At 42.1% G+C, this 25,430-nt stretch overlaps 1 protein-coding gene across 6 annotated transcripts in view; it reads right to left on the bottom strand.

Annotated features, from left to right (window-relative positions):
• usp25 (ubiquitin specific peptidase 25) overlaps positions 1–25,430 on the bottom strand; it is a 163,174-nt gene that overhangs the window by 30,746 nt on the left and 106,998 nt on the right. For 2 of the 6 annotated variants that reach the window (XM_048602648.1, XM_048602649.1), the window contains exons 18-22: positions 23,479–23,612; positions 17,710–17,823; positions 15,308–15,403; positions 6,180–6,358; positions 936–1,014 (exon numbers count right to left, since the gene is read on the bottom strand). In XM_048602648.1, the coding sequence (XP_048458605.1) occupies positions 936–1,014; positions 6,180–6,358; positions 15,308–15,403; positions 17,710–17,823; positions 23,479–23,612 (602 nt within the window). The remainder of the gene's footprint in view (positions 1–935; positions 1,015–6,179; positions 6,359–15,307; positions 15,404–17,709; positions 17,824–23,478; positions 23,613–25,430) is intronic. The other 4 variants (XM_048602650.1, XM_048602651.1, XM_048602652.1 and 1 more) reach the window with 2 other exon arrangements.

Here is a 25,430-nt window from a genome sequence, read left to right as displayed (position 1 = left end):
CAACATCTCATGCAACTATCTTAAAGATACAGGCCTGCCTATTCTGGAATCCAAGCCATGATACAACACATCCTGGAAACACCAAATGACCATAGTGAGATTATTGTCAACAGAAAAACCAAATAACTGCGGAAGCTGGAAATCAGAAACAAAAACAGAAATTGCTGGAAAAGCTCAGCAGGTCTGGCAGCATCTATGGAGAGAAAGCAGAGTTAACATTTCCGGTCCAGTGACCATTTTTCTGTTCTGAAGAATTCGGGGTGGGGGGGCGGTCACTGAACCTGAAACGTTAACTGTGCTTTCTCTCCACAGATGCTGCCAAACCTGCTGAGATTTTTCCAGCCATTTCTGTTTTTGTTCCTTAGTTTCAACAGCAGCTGGATCAGGCACTGACCCTGCGCCAAACAACATCATTATGTCAGGTTATGTGGTCATTTCCTTACTGCTGGTGTGAGACCCCTACTATGGGCAAACTGGTTGCCATGTTTCTGGCATTACAACAGTCACTGCACTTCAAGATTATGGAAAACGAACAGAAATGTCCATACTCAGAGAACAGTCAGAACTGAGGAACTTGTCACCTGACATGGCTGAGACAAACAGCTTAGATTCTTTCAAAAAGGAAGTAGATGAGTGCATGAGAGAAAAATGGGACAGAATGATGCTGAGGGGCTGAAATGAGGAAACTAGGGTGAATATAAATGCCGATAGGTGCTATTTGGATAAAATGGATTGCTTCTATGCTCTGTACTCTATGTAAGTAACCATATATAAAGGAATGCCCAAACCCCACGATGTTCCAACAAACGATTCCTAAGCACAAGTCAATGTCTTCAGGAGAAAGTTACCATTTATAAAAGCCACTTCAAATTTCCCTTCAAGAGGCTGATATCTGAAAATGTTTAGGCACTTTCCTACATTGTTACCTCACTTACCTCGTACTCCTCCATGTTGACCTCCTTAGGTTTGATCAGCTCAAGTTTGGCCCGTGCTATTTTCATTACACTGCGACATCTGAAACACATTGGGAGCGTAATTAGCTTGTGTTTCAAAAGAACACAAAACAGGAAACAGGAGCAGATCATTTGTCCCTCGAACCTGCTCCAACATTCAAAATGACCACTGATTTTCTTTGCCTCCAAATGCCGTTTTCCCACGTTTCTCATATTGCTTGGTTCCCTAAGAGACCAAAAGTTGGAAATCTCAGCCTTAAATATCTTCAGGAATGAACCATCCGCAATCCTTGGGTTGCATAACTGAATGACAAAATTTATCGTCAACGCAGTCCTTAAGTGATCGACTCTCTACCGTGAGACTGTGCCCATGTTCTACATTAACTGGCCAGGGACAACAAAAGAAAATCTAATTTGTTCATCCTGCCATCACAGACCAAATCTCTCATTCCTGTGGCTAATCTAGTGAACCTTCGCTGCACATCAGCAAGGCAAGCGTATTCTGCCCAAGATATGGAGATCTAACCTGCACAAGGTGCTCCAAGTGGTCTCACCAAAGTTCTCTATAATTGTAGCCAGATTTCCGTGTTCTTATTTGCCAGTCTTCTTGCAATAACAATCCATATGCCATTTGTCTTCTAATTGCTTGTTAAGGTTCAGTGCTCTTCGCCTGCAAGTCTCTTCTGAATCTCAACATCAGAGGTTTTGTGCCTTTTAACGATACTACTTTTCTATTTGTACTCCCAAAATGAACAATTTCACACATCCCCACATTAGGCTTCATCTGCTTCCCATTCACTTAAGCTGTTTATATCTCTTTGCAGCTTCTTCATATCTTCCTTATGGCTTACGTTCCAATCCTGCTTGTAATGATCAACAAATGTAGATACATTACACTTGGTCTATTTGTTTAGATAACACAGGTTGTAAAGAGAACTCACAGAATCCCTACAGTGCAGAAGCAGCCCATTTGGCCCATCTAGTCCACAGTGACCCTCTGAAGAGTGTCCCACAAAGACCTGCCCCTTCCCATCCTATCCTCGTAACCCTGCATTTTCCATGGCCAATTTAACCAGCCTGTACACTACAGGCAATTTAGCATGGCTAATCCACCTAACCTCCACATCTTTGGACTGTAGGAGGAAACCGGAGCACCTGGAGGAAACTCACACAGGCGCAGGGAGAATGTGCAAACACCACACAGTCACTTGAGGGTGGAATTGAACCCGGTTCCCTAGTGCTGCGAGGCAGCAGTGCTAACCACTGTGCCATCTTGCCACCAACCCCCCCCCTTACATCTTGGATGTAGGCCATTGGTTTCTGAGCATTTGCCAGTTTTTAGTCCTTTTAAGCCATGGATGGATCTTTTTTGCTGAGTTTTTGTTTTACACAGATTTTTGTCAAACATTTTGAATTATTTCTTTAAATGTTATGGTTTGCTTATAACCATGTCTTTTAGTCAATTACCCAATCAACTTTGGCCAACTTCTCCTCATATGTAATTGGTTTTGTTTAAGACTGAAACATGATACTTTGAAATTTAAGATGAAATTCAATTACATTAAGATCATTTTTTCTCAGAGGATCTTTTATTACAATACTACTAATTGAATCTGCCTTATTCTATGGTATTAGATAAAACAGATTTATTCTTAATAGATTCCACAATGTGTGCTTCAGAAAACTGTCATGAAGGCATCCTGCAAACTCTTCATCTATGCTATTTTTGCAAATTTGATTTGTCCAGGTTACAAGATTAAAGTGCTTCATGTTTATTGCACTGCCTTTTATTTCAATTATTCTTTGCTTGTTGCTCAGCTCATTGTTAGGGGGTCTATAATCTACACCCGCCAGTTTTTTGGTGGCCGTCATTATTCTTAAACTTCATCCAAACAGATTCTACTTCTGATCTTCTCAGCCAAGATCCTCTCTCATTTCTGTCCTCATGTCATCCTTTGCACCAAGGCTACTCATGTAACGGACAAGAGAAAATACTAGCACCAACACCTCAGAGACAACTCAAAGCAATTTTGACTAACAGAAATTTGACTGGAGTGCAGATAATCTTTTGCAGGCAAACACATTATCTTGGTGGTTGCTAACTCTTATCACTTTCAAGAGGGTGCCAAGCAGGTTCTTGACTCAAGCAGAGATTACAGCATTTGGATGGGAAATTGATTAATAAGTAACAAATTCTTGGACTATGAGATCTCCTCATCTGCTTACAAACAACTGACAGGGTCATGGATGAAGTTTACAATTTTTTCTTCTCTTTTCATCTGTAACCAACATGTTTAGTGTATGGTACTCTCCCAGTTTGAGCTTTGTAAGTTCAAGTCCCACTCCACACAGAGACTCGAGTCCAAAAATCCAGACTAGCACTTTAATCCAGTGCTGAGGGGTGCTGCATTGTCATTGGTGCCCTAAGTTAGATCAGATGTTGCACTGAAACCACATCTGCCCTCTATCATTATAGATCCCAGCATAATTCCTGGCCAATATTTATTCCTTAATTGCTATCACTAAAGCAGATTATTTGGCAATCATGTTGGTGTTTGTGGAAGCTTGTTATATGTAACTTGGCTGTCATCTATCGTATATTACAACAGAATGTTTAAAAAGAACTTTGAGTTCTGAAGACGGGTTATTGGAACTCTGTTTTCTCTCCGTAACTGCTGCCAGACCTGCTGGGTTTTCCCAGCTGGTTCTGTTTTTGTTTAAAAATAACTTCACTAGCTGTGAAGCACTTTGGGGTTTGGGACTTATGTAAATACAAGTATTTCATTTTTCTACACTTTATTAGTTGTGGGATTTTTTTTTCTCCCTCTAACATTAAGCCTCTTGCAGGAGATTGCCTGACTGCTGTTGGGGAATGGTGCAGTTATGGGGAGAAATGTGAAATTCCTGGCAATGATGCTCCAACCATGATGTGCACTGGTCAAACTTGACAGACCAGCTGGCCATTTTCATAGACTTACATGAAAATGTATTTGCTCATACCGGCTGTGTAGAACCAGCATAAGAAATCCCCATTCCTCTCTCCTAAATCTTTTTTTAAAATTATGCCACAGTGTTTTTATAAAACATGCCCAAGTCTCCTGAACTGGCCTCACTAAATGTCTCATCCAAACAGTGGCACTTGGGATAATGCAGCACTTTCTCAGCATAGTGTTAATATGCGAGCAGAGCAACACAGTTTGAGTCTGCAACTCTTCATTGAGGTCCACAGCCCAGACTATCATAGCGCTGGTCTCTCATTACAGAGAGTTGACTGGTGGCGGTTTAACCTGAGGGTCACCACACCTCAGGCGAGGGGAGAGGTTGAGAAGGACAGTCCTTCGTGGTAACCTCAGCTAGTATGGGAATTGAACCCCACGTTGTTGGCATCACTGTCATCACAAACCAAATGCCCAGCCAAGTGAGCTAACTGGCCTCCTTCACAGAGATGGACATGTCACCTACCAACAACTTGACATCGGTTCCTTTTACTCACCAGTGTCTGCAAGGCTATCTAATGACATTGATTAAGGGGGAAATTTTCATTGAGCTGTGCTCTCTACGTCCTCACTTAAGTTCAGCTAGTTTATTTTTTTTATGTGGCAGGTGACAGCCCCCCCATTCCCCAGAATGTCAGGTCAAGTGGTCATGCTGCGTGAATGAGCCTGGACATTATCAATGGGGTCACAGCTCAGCTCCAAGCTGTCTTCATCTGACATTCATACTCCTAACACGTTGCAGCACAAGGTCACTGACTCATGATTAAGAGCAGGAATCCTGCCTGTTTCTTTCTTCTCTCTCATGCTGGTCTGAATTGCTTTTTCCAAGAAAAAAACTTTATTCATAAAGTGTGTAAAGATATGTCACAGCGCAATTCAAAAGCAGTAGAATAGAAAGCACATTACAGATGGATTTGGTTAAATACACTTTCAGGTTCGTCACTCACAATTGTAACTTACATCTATATTTACGTTTTGAGTGTGTAGGACAGATCTGACGCAGAGGGCCCTTCACACCACCAGTCAAGCTAGGTCTTGCTGTAAAATTGTGGCATTTGCTGCTGTGAATGCCTCAGCCACATCACAGTATTAAAATTAGTGAACTCGCCCAGAACAAGCCTTGGAATCTGTTGGCCGAGTGTAGCTCAGGTTCCACAGTAGCCAGTGCTTTTACGAACTGACCATCTGATCTACTGCAGAACTAAAGTGGTAACTCATCACAGATAAGTGTAATTAATGATTTCTTAGTTTAACAACAGGTCATAAATAATCATCAACTTCATGTTCTTTAAATAAAGTTTCAGGAGTTGAAGGTCATCGGAAGTTGAAGAGGTCTCATTAAATGTCAAGGTTCATGGATGGGGGTTATTGCATTCCAAAACAACGTTCAATTTAAGATGATGCTAAGTACTTGAATTAGCTGCCAGCCCAGTTTAAAACATACAGAAGGCATATCCTGCATGTGGGACATGCAAAGCAAATTCAGAATTTTCTTCTTTTAATCTCATCTCATGTCATATATTATAAGGCTAGTATCAATATACCAATTACAAAATCTCATTCCCTGCATGGCTGGAGTTAATACAGCAAAGACTGAGAAGGGATACTCAGGCCCAAAAGCTTGTTTAGCTGCATACTTCAGCAGGCTACATGGACCACAGCACAGCCTTTGTGAGGTTTGGCTAATAATTGGCCAGGTAAACATATTTGGCACACCAGGCTTAATGGGATCCAGGTGCCCATGTTCTTCACTAAACTTCTACCAGCCATGATGTGGTAGCCAGCACTCTACACCTGATTCAGAAGGTCATGGGGTTTAAGACCCACTTAAAGAATGGAATGCTCAATCGAGGCTGACACTCCCAATGCCAATATAATGGGAGTGGCGCACAAACGTCGGTGACATCTTTTGGATGTGATGTCCAACTAAGAGCCTTTCGGTCTTCTCAGCTGGATGTAAAAGATCTCATTCCATTATTCTTAAAGAAAAAACAAGGAAGCTCTTCCCTGTATCCTGGTCAATACTTATCCCTCACCGTCATCAGCAAAAATAAAGGCATATTATCTTGTCTTTACCACATAGCTGCATCAGGATCTTGCACACCGGAGGTCTCAATTCCTACAATGCAAGAATGACTAAACGTAAAAAGTAATTCACTGGCAGAAAAACACTTTAAGGTGCCAAGAGGCACTTACTTTACTCTTGTCACAACAATAAATCTCTTGTTACCGTTCATCAAAATTGAGATTCCGATCGGCGAACTGTTCCAAGAGTGTCCTCTCAATAATCTTCTTTGGTGCCTCATTGTGCAGGAAATAGACCACCACATGTTTTAACCGGTTATCGTTCTCCAGCGTGGTATCTTCCTGGGCCAGCCTGACCAAACGGGAGTATTCCGCTGTGAAAGCCTGGAGAGAGAAAGAACCCACTGGAAATGCATTCCAAGCTGCCGTGTAGCCCTGACTATGGGGAATTCTTTGTAAGGTTCAAAGGGAAGCAACTACAAGGATCCACCAGAGCTACGCGGCAAAAGTAAATCCATTCCCTAACGGCACATAGCTACACCCAAACCGCAAATAGGTTTCCTGTTGGGTGAGAGTTGAGTAACTAAACAGTCTATACTCATACAGGCAGAAAGGTCCTTGGGTTTGATTCCCATCTGAGAGCTCAACTAGGCTATTGCAATTGGCCTCAGTAGTGATAGGTTATAGATACACGGGGTGGGGACAGAGCAAGGACTGTTGCTTGGGGACCCCCAGAACCTAATCAGTATCCTGTAACTCATTTTGGAAGCACACAAATTGGCCAAGGGCAGCAGTAGCCTCAGGTGAGATGCATCCTGCGATTATTCTGCCTACCAGATCTTACCACTGAGAGTCACCCATTGTGGGTTTATATATGGGCAAAGGCACTAGACGACACTTTAGTATGGGGAAGCCAAATGCCAGCACTCAGAAGGGGCAGCAGGTAAAATATGTCTTCCAAAATCCAATCTTTCAAAACCCTTGCCTAAATCGCTTCCTTCCCAAAATGCCATAATTTTAGTGGTTCATTCTAACTACCCTTGCCTCCACCAAAAGAAAAAAAACTTGCAATGCTCTTCTCAACATTTCTCTCCCTTACCTCCTTCTAGGTGATGGGCAGAGGGACGGACAGTTGCTTGCTCTGAGCTTGCTGCCAATGGCACTTGGATACAGGTAACATCTCAGGGATTACTCTGCAGTTACTCAGAGGTGCAGATCAAAAGGGAGGATGGAAAGACAATTCAGTTTGTTTCCATTTATTACCTCCATGGTACAGCTGACAGGAGATCAGTATAGGGCAATTAACTGTGTCAATAAATTCACCAATCATTTACAATGCCTTGCCCAGTTCCACCCTTTATAACGCATGAATATAAATATCCCACTGAGAAAAGGGGAATCATAAACAAATGGTGAAGGTACAATATGATTAATTCAGAATCTAAGCTTCCAGCTTTACAACTAAAACAGGGATTAAATTGGATTCTTCCTTTGAAAATAGTTTGCCGTTAGGAACCGAATTTGAGGCATCCGCCTATGAATACATGTAAAGGACAGGTTCATTGCCATTCATGCAACTGCATTCAATGTACTTCTCAAATTGACCACAAATAGTACACACAAGTAAAACGTGTAACTACTTGAATATTTCCATTTTCTCTGGAAGGGTTAATTTCCTGCAGGTGAATCAGTTTTTGGAATGGAATACGGAACTATGCACACTATGTCTTGCAGTTTCACATTCCATGCTTTCTAGATGGTATAAGTGCATGTATTGAGCAATCTCTGCAGGCATAGTTAACCGTGACCTTTAGCTGTCAGAGTGACTTAATTGATAGGTTTAGAAAAGTGCAGCCCTATGGAGCAGAGGTCCAGGTTAACCCACTGAGGCTAATTCCAAGAATGGCCCAATAACATGCATCACCCATTCGCGGACCATTGGTGGAAACTGATCAATATCCAATGAATGGTGGAGCAGACTCAGTGGACTGAACAGTCTACTACTGCTGTTACGTTGTATACTCTGATATTCTACAAAAGCTAAGCGGAACTAAGCCAATATATCAGACAATGGTGAATGTCCACCTCAATCTATTTACCCACCTATTTAACCCAAACTGAATCTACCTCAGTAAAGATAAGTTTAATTGACCCAGTACCAAGAGTAAGTTCCAAATTTCCACGGTGATGCCTGCATTTCTCAAGTTGACTCCTAAATGGTCTAGCTTTACTTTTCAGTTTGTGTCAGGATTGCCCCACCACAGGGGACAGTTTCTCTGCATCTACCATGTTGAATCCCTTCATCTTTGTTAGAATGGCATGCTCACATTCTAGGTTCTTGCATGGAGAATGGACTCTTGGTAATGGATGCCACCTGTAGAATTGAATCTCAGTGTCCTCCCGACATGATGGGGTGGGCCAGGGAGACAACGGATGTATCCTGTATCTAAAACCACATGTAAGTTGGGATTTGCAGGGAATCTAGTGAAATGTTTTTAACTTCTTTCATAGGATGAGGGCAGCTCTGGCTGAGCCACCATTCATTGCCTATCCCTAGTTATTGTAGAGGTGCTGTTGATGAACCATCTTCTTGAAGTTTTTGGCATATTGGAAGACCCTCAGTGTAGCTAGAAAGTGATCTCCAGGAATTCAGTCCAGCATCAGTGAAAGAATGAGTTATATGGAGAAGCTGGGGCTATTTTCCCTAGAGTGTCGGAGGCTGAGGGGTGACCTTACAAGGTTTATAAATCATGAGTGGCATGGACAGGAGAAATAGTCAAGCTCTTTTTCCCATGACAGGGAAATCCAAAACTACATGGCATAGGCTTAAGATGAGACAGAAAGATTTAAAAGGGACCTAAGGGGCAACTTTTTCCACACAGAAGGTGGTACATGTAGAGAATGAGTTGCCAGAGGAAGTGGTGAAGGCTGGTACAATTTTCCAGGATGGGTACATGAATAGGAAAGGTTGAGGGATATGGGCCAAACGCTGGCAAGTGGGACTAGATTAATTTAGGATACCTGGTCGACATGGATAAGTTGAACCAAAGGGTCTGTTTCTGTGCTGCACAACTCTATGATTCTATGAATTGTGACATACAGTCCAAGATAGAATGGTGTGTAGCATAGAGGAGAGCTTGCAGGCTGTGGTGTACCCATTCATCTTCTGTCCTTGTCAGTGGTAAAGGTCATGGGTTTGAAATGTGTTGTTGAAGGTGGTTTCATACCACAATGCATCATATATGGCACACACATCCATCACTATACATTGGTGGTGGAATGTTTATTGTGATGAATGTTTGCACCAATCAAATAGGCTGCATTGTTCAGGGTGATGTCAAGCTTCTTGAGTGTTGTTGAAGCTGCACTCATCCAGGTAAGCGGGGAGTATTTCACTATACTCCTGACTTGTACCTTGTAGATGGTGGATAGATGGTGAGTGAGGAGGTGAGTTATTCACCACCGAATTTCCAGCCTCTGACCCGCTCTTCACAGAAGTGTTACAGTGCAGATAGAGGCCATTTGGTCCAGCATGCCTACACTGGTTTATTAAATGTGCACCAATACTAGTGATCGGTTAGTTCAGTTAGCTGTATGGCTGGTTTGCAATGCAAAGTGATGCTAACAGCGTGGGTTCAATTCGTTTACTGGTTGAAGTCTCTATAAGAGTCCTACTTTCTCAACTTCGCCTGAGGCATTATGACACTCAGGTTAAACTCTCTTAGTGTCTATCTCTCTAATGACAGCAGCCCTATGGTCCTTTGGAACTACAGTGACTTTACCAGAGTTTATATTCTATGTGAACCTCCTCACTCATTTGTTTCCAGTGTATTTATAAGACTAATCCAATTCAGTTTCCAGTCAATGGAAATCCCGAGGATGTCAATAGTGGGGTATTTGGCAAAAGTGTCAGAGAAATATGGTTAAATTCTCCTTTGGAAATGGTCATTACCTCGCATCTACATAGCACAAATGTTATTTGGAAGTCATTATACCTTTATAAGTTGCACACAAAGATCAATATGTCCTGTTTCAGATCAGATAAACAACAAAAGGGAAATCTTACAGGTGGCCTGATAGAGGTCTTTAAATTAATTAAGAGTTTTGACAGGGAAAATGCAGAGCTGATGGTTCCACTTGTGGGGGATGAGAGAGTGGGCATAGAAAGATATATTAAGAGAGAGGAGATGAAGTAGTGTGTGAGGAGGTTCATGTAGCACGTAAACATTGGGCTAGACCAGTTAGGCCAAATGCCTTGTTTTTGTTCAATAAATCTTGTGTGCTGCCAGGTCTAATCACTGGCAGTTCTGCTTTTCAGAATTTTCCTATTAACCTTATCACTCTGCTGGATTATTGAGTGTATGTTTCAGATAACTTCAGGAAACTCCTAAGTACCTCAGTCTGAGTTTAATCTGTCTGAATACAATATACTTGAAGTACTGTAGAAATTCTGGGTATTACATTTCAGGACATTAGGATCTTGTAGAGAGTACAGCGTAATTTTTTCAGAAAGGCACCTAGAATGAGGAACTTCACTTTTGTAAAGGGAGGCACTGGATTACTCTCTTTCTGCTCAAATAGGTCAGGAAATGAGAAGTTTGGGTTTAAGAGGCATTTTGATGTGGTAGATAAGGAGAAGCTGCTTCCATCGATAGCACGGCCAATAACGAGAACAGACAACTCTGTTAAAATCTCCAGAAGGAAAATTAGGAGTTTTGTTTTAAATAATGCAGCAAGTTATGACAATTTGGAATGAGCCGGTGGTAAAGGCAATGGAATTAGATTGAATATTAACTTTCTAACGTAAATTCGGTACATATTTGAAAAGGAAACATTTGCAGGGTCATGGGGAAAGAGTACGAGGTGTGGGACTAATGGAACGGCTCTATCAAATTGTTGGCATAGAAACATTAGAGTGTTTACTGCCTTCAGTGATGGTTGATTCTCAACAATCCAGAACACTGACAAGTTTTGGAGAAGTTGCTGAGGTTTTGTTAAAGGGTGTAATAATGTCCTGAAAATAAAACAATGAACTCCAGATGCTAGAGATCGTAAACACACAATAGGGAAACTGCTAGAGAAGCTCAGTGGATCTGGCAGCTTCTGTGAAGAGAAAACTGAGTCAGTGTTTCAAATCCAGAGACCCTCTTCAAGTCTTCAGTCTTTGAAGTGTGAAACACAACAGCAAACCCCTAGATTGTCATTCTCTGTGTTTCAACACAGTGAGTATGGTCAGACTATTCGTTCTCAGCTTCGAGTATATATACTGTCCAAAAGGGATGACTGGATCTCAGTCAGATGTGGGGATCCCCCAGCTGAAACTTTCCCTTCTTTACTCCTGAAGCACTGGGTAGTAAAATGCAGAGCGTCAACAGGAACAATCAGCAGGATGATCAGGGATAACAGCACAGAAAACCTTTGCATGGTTCAGCATTTCAAGGATACTGCCAATACCAGGCAAACAGATAAGCTAAATAAATTTTCACAGATGCTGCCAGACTTGCTGAGGTTTTCCAGCAACTTTGTTTTCGAAACAGATAAGCTACATAGCTTTTATTTTAATTCATTCATGGGACGTGGGTGTCACATTTATTGCCAATCCCTAGTTGCCCAGAGAACAGTTAAGAGTCAACCACATTGCTATGGGTCTGGAATCACATGCAGGCCAGACCAGGTAAGGATGGCAGTTACATTCCTTAAAAGACATTAGTGAACAAGATGGGTTTTCGAACAATGAACAATATTTTCATGGTCATAATTAGACTCGAGTCCAGATTTCAAATTCACCTACTTTAAATAGTAGATCTGCTGTTGCAGAAATTAGACATAGTTCAGATAATGTGCCAGTTATAAAGGGTTTTATGGCATAGTGGCAATGTCTCTATGTCTGGCTCAACAGGTCTGGGTTCAAGTCCCACCTGTCTGGAGGTGTATCAAAACAGGTTGATCAAAAACATATTTTAAATCAGCCTGACTACCTCAGTTGATTGACCATGAGACTCTTAACCCCATGGTTGAGAGTTGGAGCCCCACTTTGGGTGTGCAGCTTTCTATGACTTTGGTGGCACAAGTGGTAGCATTCCTGCCTCTGGGCCAGAAGGTCCAGGTCCCACCTGCCCCAGACATGTTTAGTACATGACCAAACAGGTTAATTCAATATATATACAGTTCATATAGAAAAATCAAAATGTTTAACCTGCAATTGGACATAAAGCTTTGGTGACAGTATCATGCATGTGTCATTCTGACAGCTTTTAAGTTGCGGTGGAGAAGGGAGATTTATAGAGGCCACAATGGGTTAAAGGTTAGATTTTGATCATAAACTTTTTCCCTGCTTAAATAAAGAACAATCTGGCAAAATTGTTTAGAAGATCATTACCTTTATGCAGGGTTAGTTTCACATTTTTCACAAAGCACTCATTCATTGCAGTTGTGAACAGCAGTAACAACATTTTTATTCTGAATTAATCTAATGCAATTACTAGGGAAGAAAAGCAAACAATTTATTGGTGGATTTTTAAAGTTAATGTCAATTTTGTCCTCTCTTCTCTTGCATTTACTGGTCCTGTCTACCGGATGGGATTCATTGATGCCCTTTGACAAGTGGCTATTGAATGTCAACTTTTAAGTGCCAGCAAGCTATGTAGAGGGCATCACAGCTAAGTTAGAGTCTGTCCTGGTGCTTTCTCGTATACTAATAAACAAACGAGTTGGCACTTTGCTGCACAAATCAAAAGTGATAGCAATCAGCAACCTTGATCAACTTTCCCCTGACTAGCAAACAAACTAGTCTAATCTCCTTTACAGATGGAAATGAGTAAACCTGTTGTTGACAGGATATAGGATTGGATTTGTTTATAAGATTGCTGTTGTATCAATTCTGGGATTTTCTCTGCTAGCAACAAGGATACTTTAAAAAGATATTGATAGGCAACAGATTTTATACAACATGACACTGATCCATAATGTAAATTTAGCTGGTCCATTAGGTTGTAAACAATGTAACTGCACACATGCTACAGTTTTGGCCAGTTACTCCTTACACCACTCAACTTACAGCATGACCAATGATTTCAGGGGCACAATGAAAACAAACAGTCTTGCATGTGCAGCAATGAGAGGCTTTCTGTAATTTCTTTTTGGCCAATTGCTGATTAATGAGTCTATGTTGAAGGTACAGAGGCACAGATTGGAGGCTGGATGTCCTCTGTCTGCTAAACTGGGAATCAAAGAATGGTTCAAATGGTGCTGTCCTGCTGTGTCACGTTAACAGTTGTGGCTCAGTTGGTAACACTCTCACCTTGAAGTTAAAAGATTATGGGTTCAAATCACACTCCAGGTTATTCTACAACCAACAGCACAATGGTGAAGGTCTTGTTTCAATTGTTTAGGAGCTGGCTTAGACCATACCCGGAGTTGTGTGTGCAATTATTGTCTCCTTATGTCAGGAAACATATCGTTGCCATAAAGGGAGTGCAAACTTGCTCCAGGGATTACGGGACTGTGCTATGAAGTGAGACTAGGCAAACTGGACCTGTACTCTCTAGAGTTCTGAAGAATAAGAAGTGGTCTCACTGAAACTTACAAAATACTTAAAGGGATAGACAGGATAGATGCAGGCAAGATGTTTCCCCTAGAATGAGGGGCACAATATAAAAACAAAGGGGATTTCACTTTGGTCCATAATGAAGATAAATTATTTTACTCAGGTTGTGAACCTTTGGAATTCTCTACCAAACAGGGCTGTGGAGGCCCAATCTTGGGTACGTTTAATATGGAGATTGACAGATTTCTTGTTACCAGTGGTGTACAGGGTCATGGGAATGAGGTGAGTTAAAGGCACTTAAGTGCTCAATCAGCCATGGCTGTATTAAATGGCAGGGCCGGCTCAATGGGCTAAATGGCCCGTTCCAACGTTCCTGACATCACTAAAATGTTTGATCTGATCGGTGTCACTCCTCTATAGGAGCTGGCCACACACAAAACCGGCTACCAAGTTTCAACGTCAGAAGAGATCACCTTCTAATCAACTGGTTGTAAAAAAACTTTGAAATATCCCTAGTCATGAAGGGTGATTTAGAAGTTCAAGACTTCCTAGCTTGTCTCCAATTCAAGTCAGCTACCTTGGTAGCCACAAGCTTTGGCTCAGCCTAGATAATGACTCATCCCTTCTATCTACACCTTTATTTTTCTGCACAGAGTAGTAGTTGGAGAAACGTTTACTGAAATAGAGAAAACAATAATATTTTCTATTCAAAATGGACTGTTTCAATTTATTGGGATAAAGTACCTCCTAACTTCTAACTTGTGTGTAGATTTTGTGCTCATCATGTCTTTCGTAAATAACGAGATGTGAGCTCGAATAAAAGCAGCAGAAGAAACAATTTGAATTAGAAAACACAAATTAGATTATGGGTAGGGTTAAGGCAAGAATCAGCTGAAAATAGCTACGAACACCCCACAACTATTTCCCAGCTTTCCAATATCTGTGTGCCAAACAATAGAATCGCAGTTTCTTTCACGTTCAGAGCTTACAAAGTTTACGTCAGAGCTGCCACAGTTAGAAGCTTCACAAACTGTGACAGAAGGATAAACTTCAAAACGATATTAAAACACCACAAAGCCATAATCACTGACATACTGCATAACACATACCCGTAATCTAACAGCAATAATGAACTCAAAAATCGTGCATTCCCTTTCACTTCAAACCACCCTGGAGCTCCACAAACACCAACTGGGAAATGCCCCAGAATCAGTGCTGGAAGAGTGGGCAGTAGAATTTGTTTTTAAAGCACTGTCCTGAACACACAGCCTTTTCCAGCAACGTGTACACAACGTGATTGACTACAGTACAGCTCAACCTATACTGTATTCTAGATGAGCACATATTACATTAAATGTTTGATGGACATGCCACTGGGCTAGAGGCATTGCTCCAAAATTACAGTCCTGAGGGAGGGAGGGAGGGAGGGAGGGCTAGAAAGGGAAGCAGGCGAGGTAAAGAACAATGTGGAAAGGGATTTTGTTTTTAAAAAAGGTAGAACAGTGAAAAATGTGGGTGAGAAAAGTTGAGAAAAGAAATGTAAGACAGGAATAGAAGAAATGAAAGAGATGGGGTACAGAGTGCCAAGGACAGGGGTGGGGGAGGTGCAGGGAGTGAAACAAAAGGAGGAGAGAAAGGAGCTAATGAACACTGATCGTAGCGAATCTGATCAGAATAGACCATTACACGACCTTGTGACAAAACGCACGATGCTGGGTTCAATATTGCTTTAATATGCACAGCAGACAGCATTCAATCACACTAAATAAAATAAAGGGAGTATGTACCTTGAAGAAACCCGCCTCAGGACCATGTCTGTCATACACATTCCTGGCTTTACCTATAGCCATGATAATACCTTGCATGGTTGGGGTCAGCATGACCTGCCAACAAGGGGTCGTAGGTAAAAAGTCAGATAATGGATAACGCTATTCAAAACATATGAATTGGCAACATTTTCTTTTAAATTTTATTTTTTAAATAAATAAGTTCACATAAAGACAGAGTGTGAAACATAAAAATGTTTACAAGTTATCTTAAATTAATGTTATGCAATGAAGTAAGCAGGAAATTAGCACTGGCTTTAAATGTTTCATATTTAAAAATTAAAAAGGCTACTGGCAGGCAACATGCAAGAAAATCTGAAAATGAGATTTTATTTGCCCTGCAAGTGATCAAAGCCTGGCAGTTGCTGTGGAATACAGATGTTCATCAGCATATGCTGCTTATGAAGCAGTCCACAAATGCTCAGCTGTACACCGAATGCAATTCTCTCTCTCTCTCATGCTTTAAGCTACCGACACATATCAATCAGGTCACTTGCTCAGCACAGAGATGGCCATTTGACCCGTCATACCCATGTTGGATTTTTGATGGAACATTCAAATTAGCTGCAGTTCCCGCTCCTGACAGTTGTGCAAATATTTCTATTCAACAATTCAGCCAACCTCTTTCTGAAAGTTGCCACTGAAGCTATCTTTCAGACGGCAAAGACCAACCTAGAATTTACACCACTGAAACAAGACATTCCGCCCAGCCAGTCTGCGTCAAGTGTATAATCAAATGCACAATCCAGGGTAAATCTAACAATCTGTAAACATACACCTCTATAAATTTCACCCTACTCTGTAGCGACTTTTGAACGTCCCTCAAGTGGAAAGGGGAAAACATCATTCACAACAGTTAAGTGCACACAAGCAGGCTTTGTAAAAAGAAAGAAAAGGAAACCTGGTTAAAAGATTGGTGTGAGAGATAGTAGGAACTGCAGATGCTGGACAATCTGAGATAACAAGGTGTAGAGCTGGATGAACACAGCAGGCCAAGCAGCATCAGAGGAGCAGGAAGGCTGACGTTTCCGGCCTAGACCCTTCTTCAAAAAAAGATTGGTGTTCCTCTTTTCAAAAAGCCTGTGCCTTCACAATTGAGGTGGTGGAAGCAGACTGTGATATAAATTAGGATACCAAAGAACAATGTGTGAAGGGGAGAGAATAAATGCTCTTGAGAAGATCTACTGAAATTCAGACACACGTTTCCCTCTAAAATTATCCAGATAGCGCTACAGATAAAACAGCCAGGTTGACTAGGGGCGGCACGGTGGCTCAGTGGTTAGCATTGCTGCCTCACAGGGCCAGAGATTTGGGCTCGATCTTACCCTCGGGCAACTGTGTGGAATTTGCACGTTCTCCCTGTGTCTGCGTAGGTTTCTGCCGGGTGCTCCGGTTTCCTCCCACAGTCCAAAAAATGTGCGAGTTAGGTGGATTAGCCATGCTGAATAGCCTGTAGTGTTCAGGGATGTGCAGGCTAGGTGGGTTAGTCATGGGAAATGCAGGGTTACAGGCACAGGGTAGGGGGATGGGTCTGGATGGGATGCTCTTCGGTCAGTGTGGACCTGTTGTGCCAAATGGCCTGTTTACACACTGTAGGGATTCTATGGACTTTTATAAGAATTAGATATTCACCAAGTGTTTCAACAGAACTCAATGCAAATATTGAGGTCCATTTCATCCGGTCAGTACAACATGATTCATCTAAATCATGTGATCAATGTAAACCTAGAATTGTTCAATCCTTTATGGTTAACAATGTTATTTCTATTAAGTGCATGCAATGCCATTGTGTAAAGAACATGCACACTCTCCTGTCTTGCACTGCACAATGCATACCCTCCCACATCCCGCATTTTGTAATGTGTGTGTTTTCTACCTTTCAGTACGTAGTAGATGCTCTCCTCTCCTTGGAACTGAATACATTCACACTACCCGCAACATCGCACAACGTACCCCCTCCCCTACCCTATATCGCACAATGCATCCTCCTACCTACCCTGCATTTTACAATGCATCCTCTACCCTACTTTGCATTGTACCCTGTCCCCTACTCTGTAGTTTGGTCTCCGGTCTATCATAAGTTTTGAATTTTGCACTTTCCTTGACCTTGCACTCTAGAACCTTCCTTTGCCCCTGTTAGGATGGTTAGCTGTGCCTTCTATCCTACATTTTATAATGCGCACTCCTCTATCCTGAATTATGCAACTTGCACTGTGTTCCGTCTTTTAAGAAACTGTTTAAAGTGTAACTGTAGCACTCCAAGGCACAGCAGTGCACAGAGTCATGCCCATTCAGGAGTGCCATGCAACAAACGCCCACATGCTATCCAGTAATTTACACATAGTCAGGTACTACGTAGATACCTCGTCATCATAACCGCCTTCCTCTGACTCTATGACCAACCTTCCTATTTGGGGAATCTCCACCTCAACCACACGCTGGCTGGGACCGGGCTTGGGGGAAGCTGCAGCAGAGGCCTATGGGAAAAGGGCAAGGTCAGGAAGTGAAGGACAGTATAGGGAAAGAAAAAAAAACGGAGGATCACAAAGCACAGTGCTGATTCTACAAAGGGCTCATTTCTTTGCAGGTGCTATTCCAAGAGCAGTTTTAATTTTCTTTTAGTTACTTTACTCCTTCCCTCGAGGTGCTGAACATTGCTGTGGCAACATCCTAACTTGTGCTGAGGCCAAATTATGGGCTGTTCATGCGGGGGCCAAAATCTGAACTGTTAGTGGGCCATTTTACTGCCACGGTCTGGCTCCAATCTCGTCTGACAGCCACTGAGGCACTTCCAGCAGGCTATCGAGGTAGTGCCATGAATGTCACACAGAGTTAAGTGCAATAACTTAGCAAAAACTAGGAATCTGGTACCACACAGTTCAATGCTGCACAATGTGATAGCGACCCAAACAATCTTGGCAGTCACAAGCAAAATGATGTTTGCCTCAGTCATGGGTTGTCCCATCACATCAAACAGGACTGGCCTGCAATTTTTGGCTCTATTATCATGGCCTTAATGAATTTTCTTTTTATCTATTCAATTTGGGGATCGGATGTCACTGGCAAAGCACTCCTAATTATCTTTGAGGTGGTAGTGAGCTGCCTTATTCATATAGTCTATGTGATGTTAGGATGGGAGATGCAGCATTCCGACACAGTGAGTGTAGGAACGGCGATATATTTCCAAATAAGGATAGCATGTGGCTTGTAGAGGAACTCGCAGTTGGTGCTGTTCCCTTCTAGCCACTGCCCTCAAAATTTGTGATAGGTAGAGGTTGTGGGTTTGGAAGGTGATTTTGAAACTATGGCACACAGAGTGTAAAAGTTACCAAAACAGGTACTTGGGGTGCCTTGGCAGTGTCCATAGTCACACTTGCCAATTGGATGTTTGGGGCAAATCACTGGTTGAACTCATGCAATCTCATTTTGACATAGAGAAGCCTTTAAGATTTAATATGTGGCCACAGAGCACCATCCGGTGGCAAACACTGATCATTACAGTAATGCAATGAAACGAAAGGTGGCAATGTAAGGGATAGAATTTGCAGGGAATCTCATAGAATCAGATATTTGAAGGGACCATCCTTCAAAAGAAGAACAAACGCCACTCCTGTGTTTTGCTAGGGTGAAGCATGGATAATTACTGGTCGGTCACTAGTAATGATAGCAAGTGAAGAACTTCAGCTGATGAATTGAGAGCAGATTTATGTGGGACTTTTTCTGACAATTAGTTCCGTAACCATACTTCAGACAAGTCTGGAAAAAGCACTGACTGCCAACACAAAGAAAAGTAAAAGAAAATACAGAATACAATCAATTCAAGTTTGCATAATCAGGAACTACATTTACTGATCCCACAGGAGAGAACATTGCCTTCCCCTACATTGTCCTTCAAAGAGGATGACAGAACATACAGCACATACATTCAATGTGCAACTTAATGGTGGAGCAGGCAAGAAGGGTAAGAGGGACAAGAGGAAAGGAAGCTGAAAGTGCAACCCTCAAGTGATGTTGTTGATAACTGCAGGGAAACAAGACAATGCAATTCACAGACAGCACAAGTGTTCACATTTGGACAGCTTGGGATGAAGAACAGGGAAAATGTTTTGACGAATTTTAGTTCTGTCCACTGGTGCTCATAAAAACAAACCTTTGCAATTTTAGAACACAAAGGCATGCATTCTTACAAACACAATCATCCGATCTTGGCCTCAGGTTATATCAGCAGTTCCAGCAACAGTGCACAGCACTTCACTTCTCCAAACAAACTTAGAAAATGTGTCAGCCAACCCCAACCACCACATCTACAACAATGCGAACAAGCTCACAATAACAAGCACAACCTCCCCAGAATAACATGGGGGCAACAGTGTAGCCACTGGAATGTCACTCAAGTGCACAGCTGAACACATGGAGCTTCTTACCATACACACTTTCTGACTGGAACATTGCCATTAAAATATTGTAAAATAATTTGAACTAAGGGCACCAAGCAGAGAGTTGGAGCATGTGGTTATAAGAGAGAGGGAGGTGTTTCTTTAAGTAAAGAAAGGCAGTGGGGCATCCTTGAGAGATTTAGCAGAGTCCATGGAGATGGGGCTACTATTAGACTAGATGATCCCAGAATGTGTAACACCTGTAAAGACAGCTGACAGTGGCTCAGTGGTTAGCACTGCTGCCTCACAGCACCAGAGACCCGGGTTCAATACCACTCTTGGGCTGTGTGGAGTTTGCACGTTCTCCCCGTGTCTGTGTGGGTTCCCTCTGGGTGCTCCGGTTTCCTCCTCCAGTCCAAACATATGCAGGCTAGGTGGATTGGCCATGTTAAATTGCCCTGTAGTGTTCAGGGATGTGTAGATTAGGTGGGTTATAGGGGCATGGGTCTGGATGGGATGCTCTGAGGGTCAGTGTGGACTTGTTGGGCCCAAGGGCCTTTTTTGCACACCGTAAGGATTCTATGATTCTAACTTAATCAATGTACTTTAGTTATGCATCCTGTACAATGAAACTGATAAGTATCCTTTGTCTAGTTTTCTTAATTGAATAAAATTTGAGGTTGATTGGGAAAAAGGATTTTCAGCTGAGGACCGTAGACTGAAGGAGAAAAGTCATTGGAGCTCCGAATTAAAAGTAAGTTAGGTAAAGACTGAAAATTGACTCTGCTAGGAATTAGAAGTAGCTTAGGTGAAGACTGTCCTACCCCACACCTGCCCTCCTACAGTAATGACCCTAAAGAAGACCTTGATTTTTAAATGAAACGCTTATGAAGAGTTAAGTGGAGGTAATGAGTACACCAATATCCCACTAAGGAAAGAAACCTTAACGTCCTTACCCTGCCTGGCCTTTTGCACCTTAATTTCCTTTTAAAGTGACCCAATGAGTTAATCAGTTGTATCAAATTGTTACCAACATTTTAAGGTGCCCCACAACATCTGTCTTGGAGCATTTAGGAACTAAATGTCAGCCTGGCCAACAATGTCCATGTCCAAAGAACAAAGAAACAAAACTTGTGACTTAAATTGAGAATATCATCGAAAGCAAGCAGCTGAGCTGAGGTGTGCATGTCACTCAAAATCATAACCACATTTGGTCTCTCAACTTCCATTCTTGGTGCCTTTTAAGTTCACCACATGTTGTCATTTGCTAGGCCAGCATTTATTGTCAAATCTTATGCACATTTGTGAATACAACTAAATGGCAACCGAGGCTACTTGGGAGGGCAGATAAAAGTCAACTGCGTTGTTCTGGATCTGGAGTCACATATAGGACACAATGGGTAAAGACAACATATTTTTTTCCCTGAAGGACCCAAGTGAATCAACTAAATTAAAATAATCTGATAGCTTGATGGTCAACATCACTGTTAGCATTTTTGTTGTACTTCAGAATAATTTATCGAATTTAACTCCCAAGGCACTGTGGTGGGATGTCAACCCATGACTCTAGATTACCAGTCCAATTATAAAGTGTTCTGCTATTGCACCCTGGTTTACTTCCCAGAGATCTTTGCTGATCTCCATGCCAGATCTCACAAGAATCTGGATTCAATCTCTCATCCCTGAACCAGCAGAGGAGCTGTGGGGCCCTACATAGTTTGGACATCAGTGCTAATAAGCTAACAAACTCAGTATAAACCTGCATTTAGCAACCTTGCGAGCTGTGTTACCCAGTTAATTGGAGGATTTGTGTTTCAAGCATGCCCAGGGTCACTGGCTTTCAGTTGTCACAGGAAATCCATTCATTTAACAGAATAATTTAACATTTCGCCACTCTAAACCAGTAGCCTTGGTCATGCATAATGCCTATTCATTCAGACAATGAAGTCTTCAATCTATATTACTTGTTATGCACTTTGCTAAACTGGCTGAAATCAGACAGTTGCAACCCTGCAGGAAGGGCTCGTCACATACACTGTCACCTTTAGTCACCTGAGAGTCTGTGAATAATGGCGACTGCTATATGCACAGTCCTTTGCATTCCAGAAAGCAACCTATCTATTATATCGTTATATTGTATCCTGGACGTCCTGCTGATTTACCAAAATACACGAGAGTATAATGCGTACTGGATTGCTGTCAAGAAGGTGTGCAATGTTAATCTTTCATTCCCAGGACAAAATCTAGCAGGCATTTCCTAAACAAGTTTTAAGACTGAGCATGCCCAAAGACAAGAGTCAAGATCACCCTATCTGCTCCTCAAACTCCTCTCCCTAACTGCTGGGACAGATTTAAACTACACAGTTCCACAGTTGGTGTGAAAATTATAATCTCTGTCCATGCAAACACCTCTTTTGCAGATATATACAAACACACATGTTAAGGAGCAAAAGAAGCACACCAGCATAAAATAACTGGCAGAATATCGAGAGCATAGAGGGTTTAATAAACGAAACAAGTCTTCACAGCCAAGGTTAATTTTGGGGAATACAAGATTTATGTACTACCTTCTGTCCTGCGCCACACAATTTGATCAGAGTTCCTGGCAATCACAGCCAGGAGGTAAGGCACAAAGCAGAGGTTGACAGCATGTTTGCAAGCTCCATTTCTGCCTCTCCCTCCCCCAAATAAAACACAGAAAAATATTGTAATGGGAGGAATGTTAGAATCTGTTTATTGGAAGAATATAATTCGGCTTCTTTAACTCTTGTACATCTGCGTTTTGATTTGAAATAATACAAGATAACTGTGGGACAATGAAGTTTGAACCGGCGAGCCTAGACCTGGTGGTCCAAAAATGAAATATGGCACAATGAACAAATAAAGATTAGCAAATAGACTGTTATAAAGCAAGTTATTTACAGGAGTGTTGCACCTTTAAAGTGCAAAGCTGCCACTTTAAAATTTAATTTAAAAAACTTACACCCTTCATTGCCCCAGCAAGTTAATTGAGTGAGTTAAGTGAACTGTATATAACAATGGGATTGGGTTGTTATTTGTCTCATCTAGTCTATGTCAAGTTTGGAATGGCAACTGGAGTTGCCCTTGCAGCAGTAGACTGAAGGGCCCCATACCTGAATTGTGCAGCAGCTCCAATGAGATGGGCATGCAGGCGATAAGGAATCGGCTTGGCTATGACACTCACAGTTCAAGAACCAGATGCTAACCATGCTTTCCTTCCTCATGCAAACCACGAGTGTCAACTTGGGTGAGGTATCAGGGGGAAGATTGAAGTCTCCAGGCACTGACAGAAAGACTACCTAAAGGGAGTTGACAACTTTGAGAAGGAATTAAACAGAGAGGAATAGAGAGGTATTCACTGGGGTTGGGTTGGGGAGGGGAAGCTCTAACTTGAATTTATACAGGGCTTTATTATGAGCTCAGAAAATCCTGAAGATATTCACAAGCAATAATTTACATCTTCACGGTGCGCCCACCATTATGTCGTAAGGAAGTGCTTTTAGGATGGTAGTGGTGGAGGGAAAAAAAACACTGCTCTTTCACTGGGATACAATACTCCTGTATATAACACAGATAAATCATGGCCTTTAATGGGGTGCGCAAAGAGGATGGATGGGAGTGGTCAAATGGTGTTTCTTAGCGAGCAAGAACTGGCCTGATATTCACTATTCAGTGTTTCTTTATTTGATATCATTAGTAAATAGTAAAGAAAAGTTGGCTTGTTGCAAGTCATACCGCTTGCAGTGCAGCCTCTGGGCCCCGGTCATCATACTCTGTTGCAGCTTTGGTGACAGTCCTTGCTGTGTCTCCTTCGCAAACATTAGAGAGATCTTTTGCTGAAGGTTGCTCTAGGTATTCCAATTCTTTTCCTTGCATTACAAAAAAAAGAGAGAATTTTAAACAATGTATTTTCCCAAGATTCTCGTCTCCTCACTGAATGATGTTTTTACCCAGTGGGAGCGTACAGGTGGTAACTGCCCTCCGAAGCCTACTTCGACTTGCAATTCTGTACATGAGCCAACGTTATACCAAATGATTTCAGTGGTCAAACTATAACTATGAAACAAACCAACAAAATATCAAACTATAAACTTGAGATGGTAAGAACTGCAGATGCTGGAGTCAGAGATAACACAGTGTGGAGCTGGAGGAACACAGCAGGCCAGGCAGCATCAGAGGAGCGAGATGATGCCTGGCCTGCTGTGTTTCTCCAGCTCCAAACTATAAACTTGAAGCTTGTTTGCTGCACCGTGAAACAGAGGTGTGCCATTCAAAACAGAAGAGCTCAGGTTCCTAATCTACAATATTGGGTGATCTCAGAATTGCATGAAATTTTACAGCGGAGAAATATCCAGCTCACCAAGTCTATGACAGCATTTGTACTCCACATGAGCTTCTTTTCACCCTGCATCTCACTTTGGTGAGACCACCTTTGGGATGCTGTGTGGAACTTAGATCTCCAGTGTTCAGGGATGTGTAGATGAGGGTGATGGGTCTGGGTGGGATGCTCTGAGTGTCGGTGTGAACTTGTTGGGCCGAAGGGCCTGTTTCCACACTATAGGGATTCTATAAAATAGATTCTATATCTCCAGGTCAAAGGCAGAAGACAGAGGGTGGTGGTGGAGGGTTGCTTTTCTGACTGGAGACCTGTGACAAGTGGTATGCCACAAGGATCGGTGCTGAGTCCACTGATTTTCATCAATCATATAAATGATCTGGATGTGAACAAAGGAGGTATGGTTAGTAAGTTTGCAAGTGACTCCAAAATTGGAGGTGTACAGGACAGTGAAGAAGGTTACCTCAGAGTACAATGGGACCATGATCAGTTGGGCCAATGGGCCGAGGAGCAGCAGAGGAGTTTAATTTAGATAAATGTGAGGTGCTTCAATTTGGAAAGGCAAATCAGGGCAGGAGGTATACACATAACGGTAAGGTCCTGGGGAATGTTGCTGAACAAAGAGACCTTGGAGTGCATATTCCTTGAAAGTGAAGTTGCAGGTAGACAGGATAGTGAAAGCAGCATTTGATATGCTTACATTTACTGGTAAGCGCACTGAGTATAGGAGTTGCAAGGTCATGTTGCAGCTGGACAAGATATTGGTTAGGCTAGTTTTGGAATACTGTGGCAATTCTGGTCTCCCTGCTATAGGAAGGATGTTGTGAAACTTTAAAGGGTGCAGAAAAGATTTACAAGGATGTTGCCAGGGTTGGAAGGTTTCAGCTATAGGGAGAGACTGAATAGGCTGGGGCTATATTCCCTGGATTGTTGGACGCTGAGGGTTGACCTTATAGAGGTTTATAAGATCACGAGGGGCATGGGTAGCGTGAATCTACAAGGTCTTTTTCCCAGTGTGGGGCGGAGGAGTCCAAAACTAGACAGCGTAGATTTAATGTGAGAGGGGAAAGATTTAAAAAGGACCTAAGGGGCAAGATTTTCACACGGAATGAGCTGCCTGGGGAAATGGTGGAGGCTGGTACAATTTCAACATTTTAAAGTTCTGGATGGGTATATGAATAGGAAGGGTTTGGAGGGATATGAGCCAAATGCTGGCAAATGAGACTAGATTTATTTAGGATCTCTGGTTGGCACGGACGAGTTGGACTGAAGAGTCTGTTTCCATGCTGTACGAGTCTAAGGAAGGATACATTTGCCATGGAAATGGAAAAGTGAACGTTCATCAGGGTTG

Source organism: Rhincodon typus, chromosome 11 (genome assembly GCF_021869965.1).
Source record: "Rhincodon typus isolate 14 chromosome 11, sRhiTyp1.1, whole genome shotgun sequence".
In the NCBI taxonomy this organism is placed as follows: domain Eukaryota; kingdom Metazoa; phylum Chordata; class Chondrichthyes; order Orectolobiformes; family Rhincodontidae; genus Rhincodon; species Rhincodon typus.
The sequence above is the reverse complement of the archived record's forward strand: the minus strand, read 5'-3'. Positions and strand labels throughout refer to the sequence as shown.